At 53.1% G+C, this 8611-nt stretch overlaps 1 protein-coding gene across 1 annotated transcript in view; it reads right to left on the reverse strand.

Moving 5' to 3' along the window:
* Positions 1-5401: 5401 nt before the first annotated feature.
* CACNA1C (calcium voltage-gated channel subunit alpha1 C) overlaps positions 5402-8611 on the reverse strand; it is a 636553-nt gene continuing 633343 nt past the window's right edge. Inside the window, exons 45-46 of the mRNA XM_021711663.1 lie at positions 8517-8604; positions 5402-6110 (exon numbers count right to left, since the gene is read on the reverse strand). Of these exons, the coding sequence (XP_021567338.1) occupies positions 5814-6110; positions 8517-8604 (385 nt within the window). The 3' untranslated portion in view covers positions 5402-5813. The remainder of the gene's footprint in view (positions 6111-8516; positions 8605-8611) is intronic.

The following is an 8611-nucleotide window of genomic DNA, read 5'->3' on the forward strand; positions in this document are numbered from 1 at the left end:
TAGAGATGAGGTCTCGCTGCCCAGGCGGGTCTCGAACCCGCAGGCTCAGGCAATCCACTCACCTCAGCCTCCCAAAGGCACGGGATTACAGGCTGAGCCACCGAGTCCGGCTGTAAACTTGTTTAATTACCTAGTCTCTGTCTTGTCTTTTTGATTGTTAGTTGAGACTTGAGAGAGCTTGCATGGGAAAGCCCAGCTCTGGCTCTCCTGCCAGTGCTGAACCACTGTGCTATGCTTTGCCTATTCAGCTGCGATCAGATGCCCTTTAGGGTCTGATGAAAAAATTCTTTTCTAATATGCCAGAGAGACCGAGGGTCTTTGACGCTTCCTGTGCCATGGATCAAACCTCCTCAAATCATCTGAGGAAACAGTGATGATTATAGAAGTAGCAGTGCTGTCTCAATGTAGATAGATAAACAATTCAGCTTTCATAATAATGATAGGTATTGATAGGCATTATCATTAGTACTATCAAGGGCATTATTTCCTCCCCAGGAAGTCACTCTGGCTCTCTCTCTGTGTCTGTCTACACAGTGTTCACCCTTCTGGGAGGAGGAAAAGTTCCTTATGGAGAGCTCAATCCCAGCCTTGGGCCTTAAGAGTGGTGTGTGTGTGTGTGTGTGTGTGTGTGTGTGTGTGTGTATGTGTGTGTGTGTCTTTGTAGATCTGGCAGAAACCCATTTACCTGTTGTAGCGGTATCTGGCTCCATAAAGCAATGTTTCATTGCTTTGAAATAAAAATAAATACATAAATAAAGTAAGCTAAAGTCACATGTGGCTTCACGGGACTCCTTTCAATTTGCTATCCTTCTTGCTAGGCTCTGGGGAGAAGGGAGAGTTGGGGGTTGAGGAGGGTACCATGAGGAAAGCTCTGCTTGGGGTTGGGGGGAAGGTGTCCCCACCCTTAGGGTACTTCTTCCCTTTCCATTTTTCCCTTACAGCTCCTCAAGCGGGAGCTGCAGGGGAACCTGGACTTTGGTGGCCGAGAGCTGCCCCTGTGAGTCAGGTTGGGGCTTCCCCACCTGCCTTGGACAGAAGCCTGTTTCAGGGGGCATGCCGGGTGACCTGTGTGGGGGCGCACAGGGCCACAGACACCCTCACACGCAGTCAGGTGGGTTGATGTGGCTGGGACATCGGCATCTGTAAGATGCATTTTCCCATCATCTTCCCAAGTGATCCTTGAAGCCTTGGTTGCCTCGCCACACTGGTCACTGGGGGTGGCTGAGCTGAACACGTCTTCCCATCAAATGGGAACTGACGCATAGGGAGTCAAGACATGCCTCTTTCTTGCCTTCGTTTCCCCCAGTGCTCTCTGTGCTTGACATTTATTTGCCCTAGAGCCAGGTCTTCTTTTAACAACGAAATTGACCCAGGGTCTATCAGCAAGTTTTTTTTGACTTCCCAGGGATTTAAAGAGGTCTTCTGGGAATCAGACTGTTCTTTCTTTGGCCTCTGCTGGATTGTTTCTAAGTCTTAGACAGCGATATTTCAATGACTTTAGGCGCTGCAATGTTTGCGATGATGGGTTGCCGGAGTTAGAATCCCTGATCACCAGGGTTCTGCTCTGTCCCTAACCTAAATTCAGGTTCTATTTCTTTGCCTTTAGGAGTGATGGGCGGGTGCCCACTGGTGTCCGTAAACCAGCCGTCATCCTCTGGATGACTTCCAAACTTCTCCTTCCCAGTGCTCCTAGTCTCAGAAAGACACCAGCTTGGGCGTGGGAAGGTCTGCTTCTCCCGCGGTGTTCTGTCCTCACCTGGGTGGCCAGGAGGCCTCCTGGTAAAGAACGGCTGGGAGGGAGTATAGGCAGTTTCTCTCTGGACAAACACCTGAGACTCAGAATCAGGGAAGCAGGAGGATGAGAGACATTGCCTTGTTCCTTTGACTGGACCCCCAGTCAGAGGGAAGCCTAGCGGGTTGAGAAGGGGGCTGGAGGTGGGGGGGCTATACCTAACACTTTCTGAATCAAAACAGGGAAAAACTCACGAGTCAAGCCGAAACCTAGGAAAAAGTCTCCTCTTTTTACCTCAAGGCCAAAAGAACCATCTAGGAATGGGAAGAAAGAGACAGATCTTCTTGTGAAATGTGGCCATCCACGTAAATAATGACTAAAAGGGCAAGGGTGGAAATAAAAGAAGCAGGCTGGAGAGAAGACACATTTACATTCAGTCGACCAAATTATAGACCTTCAACTGCAGCCCCTCAAGTCCTTTGGGGCCTCGGTCACTGGCTGGTTTCTCTTGCTACCCAGGGGTTGTCAGGAGGGCTCTAGAAGCCTTGGCAATTGTTTCACAAGGTCAGAGGGACAAGACCGTTGGGTGGACATCACTTGGCACATTGGGGATGCAGTGCATTGATGTCACTACTCATTGTACTCATCCGTCATGACGACAGGCATTTTACACTGGTGGATCGGGAGGTCAGGCTAGGAAAGACCCACTGCCCTTGATGGGATGCTCCCACCTATACCTCCCTCTGTCACAGCAGCCCAGGATAAGGTGCCCTTATTGCAACTGACATCGTTCCTGTAGGGTGCAGGGAGGAAGGCTGCCCTGGCCTGTGCTGACATTGGGATGGGGGGAATCTGTGGGTGTGAGTGGGGAAGGGTGGGGATACCAACCTTGGCAGGATTCTAGGAGTGGCTGGCATGAGCCCAGCCTGTGGCCCGTGCCCGTGGCCAATGAGATCTGGAGATGCAGAGGAGAAGTTCAAGATAGAAAGCAGCAAAAAGTGTGTGTGTGTGCGTGTGTGTGGTGCAGGGTCGATCCAAACTCCAAATCTAGAGGCCAAATGTATAGCAAGAACCAGCTATCAGTTCAAAGGGGTTCCCCTCACCATCCTATGTAGAATCTTAGCAGCACAGGAGTAGACATTTAGGGAAACTGGACAAAGAATGATACCTCAACTCAATTTCTAGAAGACCTTGATGGCACTGAAAAAAAAAAAAAACCAAGAAAGTATGGATGAGTTGGGTTTGGAGAACTATGAAGAAACTCCTTCTTGACTCCACGTTAACCTGGGAGGATCTGACACATCTCCCCCGCTTTTTCATGAGTCAGTCCACAAAAAGTACAGCTCAGCGTCATTGAGGAATGGACTGTCCCCTACTCAAATTTCTGACTTGTTTTGTGTAAGTGCCAAGAGGGGCTGCGGAAACACCGGGTCTGGTAGGCAACCAGTGGGTCCATTTTGGGTGAATGGTTGGGTCCTATTTCCCCCAAAGCGGTCCCCTTTCGACCACCACTGCTGAAATACCTTTGAAGGCCACAGCACCCATAGGGTGACGTTCTAGGGAGATGCAAATACACATAAGCGACAGCCCCACAAAATCTCTTTCCACCACGACCGTGAGCTGCTGAGGCTTCCTCCCCGGTCCTGGTCCCCTTCATGGCGACTCACACACATGATGGGGGGCCTGGAGGAAGTCCTGCTCTAGAGGGAGGAAGGGACGGACAAAGGGGCATGACTTTTGGTCTCGCCCCGTGGCCTTTCTCGAGCCCCTGCTGTCTGTGTCTGGGTCGAGCGGATGCCTGACGTGAGAATGTCCCTTCCTCCTGCCCCAACCGACCTTACTTTAATTTCATCCTCTCAGCCAGCGTACACTTTCCTGAGGAAACCAGTGAGAACAGACTGTGCCGTGGGAGTGGACAGGAAGTCCGTCACCTCTTCCGGGGTGGCGGGAGAGGTTGCTGATGCCAGAACGCCTCATCACACCTCATGGGGAAGGGCTGACCTTGGAGAACCGGAGCAAAGTGACAGAGTGAGGACAGGGAGAAAACACGCCCTGGCTCTCAAAGCAAGATGTGGTACAGATAGACTCATCGCATGATTTTGGACACATCGGCGGGCAAAGGGACGCAAACACAAGATATGCAAAACAGTAACGTCCGAACCTGTTCGTGGGACGCGGAAGCCTGACTCACACTGGTGATACCTTTGCTCATGGCACAAATTAAAAGAAAAATCGTTCCCTTTTCCCCAACCACATATAGAAAAGCACTTCAGAGTTCAAAGGTAAAGCTTGTCACACTCCAAATACAAAATGATTTACTTTACATGCAGCAAAATATACAAGAAGTGAGTTCAAAAACAAACTTAATTCAATTCATTATATTCGCTTGGCACAATTGCAATTCAGTTTTAAAAAAATATTTGAAAAATACTAAAACTGACCTGAATTCAAGTATAACGGTTTCTTCAACAGAAACATTATCGATGCAAGAAAACATTACACGGAATATATCGAAGCAAAATGCCTTCTTGAGTTTTTCCCTTAAATTTCTCTCTCTCTCTGTGTGTGTGTGTTTAAATACAGTTTTAATGCCAACACAACTCACAATTGTATTTTTAAAATGAATATTATTGCATTGTTTTTGCATATCTTGTGGGACAGAAAATGCAGAGTTACTGATTCCCGTTTCAGAAGCAGAGACAGTGGTTGGTTTTTGCTTTCAAAGGGCTCCAGATTCAGCTCTCCCCACATTTAAACCAGAAGACGGGGGGGCACTGCATACTCGTCGGTGTGCACGGGCACGCGGCGTGGGTACATATACACAGGTAGGACGTGTGCACGCAGACAGCCTGCGACAAACACACGCTCACGAGACTCTCACGCTTGCGCCTCTGGCACACCGCCTCCACACCCAGCGTAAGAAGGAACTCAGCTCAATCACCCACACGCACAAGACCGTATCAAGTGCCTTGCCAATTTCCTTGCGATCAGAAAACCAAACCAAACCAGAAAAGAAAAAGGGTACAGCCTAAGGAAATCATAACCAATCATTGGGCATACACAATGGCTGGTAAAACTTTCCCACTGGTTTCTCTGGAGCCCTCTGGGGGAAAAGGAAACCCCAACCATTGAAAATAATACAATGAAAGCAAACCCGGTTTACATTTGCAAAAGTGAAAAAAACAAAAACAAAAAAAACGGTAAGGTGGGTGGCTTTAGGACTTTTGTAAACACTCTTCTTCCTCCCCGCCCCCAGGGAAAACAAAAAACAAAAAACACCCCCAACGTTGCCCAAAAAACAAAAACTGCAGCATGCTGTCAAGAAAAGTGTCAAACCACAAAGCCAAAGCGCACTCGACGGCAGCTCGGCACCACCTCGTCCGGTCGAGAGCTGGTGGCCCCCGGTCCGAGTGGGCAGGGCCGTGCTTTCCTGGCAGTGCCCGCTGGCCGGGCTGCCGGGCTGGAGCGTGGCTGGCGCAGGTGGAGTGATCCGGTCTCGGTGGGTGGAGGGCCGGGGCGTGCTCAGGCCTGGGCCCTGAGTCCCCGACGTCGCCTGCTCCCTCTCTGGGGTGGGCTGGGGTCCTCGCCGGAAGTCCTGCCCCCACTCCCTTCTCCAAATCCACAGGGCCCCGGCTCTATGGAGACAGTGAGGCTCATACAGAATATGTGCAAATGATTTTTTTTTTACAAGCAAAGTTGAAAGACACCCATTTGCTAGAGGGTCCTGGGGGTGAGGGCGCGCAGGAAGCTGGGGTTCTCTCCCCCAGAGGCGGCTGCTGGTTCAGGCGCAGGGCATGGCATGCAAGGAGAGGACGGGCGTCTCTTCCCTCGCGCCCCTCCCTGATCTGCCGCCCCCTGCTCACCCCTCCACCTCTGGGACACACCCCGCACTGCTGCCTCCCGGGCCCCCAAGAGCGAGCTCTGGGCACCACCCGACTCTGCGTCTTGTCCCCACAGAAATGAATGAAGACGCTGTTCCGGTTAACTCCAGGTCACGAGAACAGTGAGGCACTTCTGAAACGAACCCATTAGGAACATTGAAACAAATAAAAAAAACCCAGCATCTCCCCAGCCCCGGCGACTACAGGCCGTAGACCCTGCCGTCCTGGAGTTCCTCTTCGCTCTGCGGGCGCCCCGGGGTGCGCGCGCAGCCCGCGTCCTCCTGGCCCCCGGCTCGGTCCTGCCCCGGGTCCCTGCAGTTCGCAAAGGGTAAGAGGGTGCCATTGGAGCTCTGCGGGGCGCCCCCGCTGAGGATGTTGTCGGCCGCGCTCTCCATCTCCTCGATGGTCATGTCGCAGGCGTCCGCCAGCTCCTGGGTGGTGACCTCGATGAACTTGGGGTCCTGAGCAAACTGCCCCAGTCCTTCCGAAATCAAGACCTGGAGGGGCGGGGTGGGGGCCGTGAAGGAGAACGGGAGGACCGTTATTACGGGGGCTTGAGGCTTTCTCTCCAGGCCCAGGGCAAGGGGCTTCTGCAGGGTGAGCACACGTGTGTGGGGTGGGGTGCTCGCAGGACATGCACACAGGGGGCCTGAGGCCTGTGTAGGCTAACGGAGAGACGTTTTGGCTGGGGTGTTCGGAAACTGTCATCAGCTAGGGGAAGTCTTGGCTCACAGAGGGGCCGAGGGGCTCCCTCCTGCTGCTTCTCTGGTGGCTCCCAGCCTGCCCTTCTGGTCTCCTCCTTGACACCCAGAGATGCTTCCAGGTGATTCTTTCCAAGAACCTTCCTTCTCCCTGGTGCAACTGCTGAGCTGTGCCCAGTCACCCACCGGTTGCCTTTCTGGAAGCGTGTGTGCAAACGCTGTGAACGTGCCTGCCTCTGCCTCTGCTCAGAAGGCCAGAGGGTGACCTCCAAAGCCTCTTCCTCCTGCCTACGGGCTGCTTTGGTGCCCAGCTCCTGAGCCCAGGGGTGGGAGGAAGCCCTGGAGTGCAGCCTGACATGGTCTCCCCCCCTAGGGGTCTACGTCTCACTGCCCTGCCCATGTCTTTCTCTCTTTCCCTGGTTTAGCTTCCTTTCCGGGCTCCTGTCCCTTCCTGACATGTTACAAACGCGTTTACTGATTAAGTCTCTCCTCACCGCAACATGAGCTCACCAGAGCAGAAGCCCTATTTCTCAGCCATGTTCCTGGAGCCAGGACAACACCTGCACGGGCAGGCACTCAGCAGAGATCTGGGAACTGGATGAAGCATAGCCATGGCCACAGGGAGCACCAGAGTTTTTCTGGGGAGCTCGGCAGCTGTCTAGTTTAACTCCCCACCTCCTGTAGGACAGCCTGGTGACCGATGGGCGAGGTCTCTGCTTGCACACACCCAGTGTGCACTACTTTTTAGGAAAACCCCTCTCTTCATTTTGCGAGGGCTCGGTTGGGAAGGTCTTCCTCCATGTGAGCTGAAGTCTGCCCGTCAGGTGTTGGTTGGCTGCTACCAGGTCTGTGACCCCTGCCCCACTCCCCATTGCAGGCGTGAAATGCACATCACACCCTCTGAAGTCATCACTCTCCCAGCCTCCTTCCTGAATTCCCCCCCTCGACCTGTTCTCCTATAGAATGGTTTCCAGGGGTCTTGCCACCCTGGTCGTCCTCCTTTGGGCTTGTTCCAATTGGCCAAAGGACCCTTAAATAGAGTGCCAGGGTTGCATTAGATGCCCTGACCAGACAGAATACGGTGAAACTAGTGGCTCTCAATCCTGGATTCTAACATACATTAGAATCATCGAAAAACTTTAAAATATATCTATTAGCCGGGCTCGGTGGTTCAGCCTGCAATCCCGCGCCTTGGGAGGCTGAGGTGAGTGGATTGCCTGAGCCCGCGGGTTTGACACTCTCCTGGGCAACTTGGAGAGACCTCATCTCTACAATAAATAAAAAAATCAGCCGGGCGTGGTAGCGCATGCCTGGAATCCGGCTACTTGGAAGGTGGAGGTGGAAGGATCGCTGGAGCCCAGCAGGTCAAGGCTGCGGTGGCCGGGAGCGGCCACTGCACTCCAGTCTGGGCAACAGAGACTCCAACTCAAAACAAAACAAACAAAAAATATATATATCTGTTTAGGCCGGGCACGGTGGCTCATGTCTGTAATCCCAGCACTTTGGGAGTCTGAGGTGGGAGGACTGCTTGAGCCCAGGAGTTTGAGACCAGCCTGGGCAACCTAGCGAGACCTGGTCTCAACAAAAAATCAAAACAATTAGCTGGGTGTGGCGGCGTTTGCCAGTAGTCCCAGCTATTTGGGAGGCTGAGGCAGAAGGATCACTTGAGTCCAGGTCGAGGCTGCGGTGACTGTGATTGTGCCACTGCACTCCAACCTGGGCGACAGAGTGAGACCCCGACTTAAAAAAAAATCAGTTTAATTCGTCATGGTTTCGAGCTCTCTACGGGATTCTCATGAGCAATTAGGGTTGAGCACCACAAATCTTGGCCCTCTGTGTATATAAACGCAGCCAGGCTCACATCTGCATTTCAGAAGCAGTCCCAGCACACGCCACTGGAGCCCCCAAGGCCTTTCTTGGGGTTCCCCGGCCTAGGGCAGGGATATGTGGCTGGGTGGTTTCTTTCTCTCTCCCCGTGGGCCCAGCCTCCAGAGAAACCCCCACCAGCATCTTGTCGGTCACTGTTTTCCACACCCCCAGTTTTTCTGCAGCCCTGAGAGGAGAGGTCTTTCTGGCCCAGAGACTTGCTGTGCAACCGATTCAGAAAGAAACAGGTGCGCCCTTCTCGGCTCCCCATGCCAAGTCTCCTCCCCGCCCGTGGCCTCTCCCTCCCCGTGGGCAGGGTGGCTTGGAGTCACGTACCGCTTCGACCAGGCTGCTGGCACTGCCATGGAACTGCCTCCCCCGGGCCCCGGCCGGGCTGGGCACCGTGAGGGAGACAGGCCGGGCTCTCCGGG

Source organism: Carlito syrichta, unplaced genomic scaffold, assembly GCF_000164805.1.
Source record: "Carlito syrichta isolate Samal-C Ts95f unplaced genomic scaffold, Tarsius_syrichta-2.0.1 Scaffold302444, whole genome shotgun sequence".
NCBI lineage: Eukaryota > Metazoa > Chordata > Mammalia > Primates > Tarsiidae > Carlito > Carlito syrichta.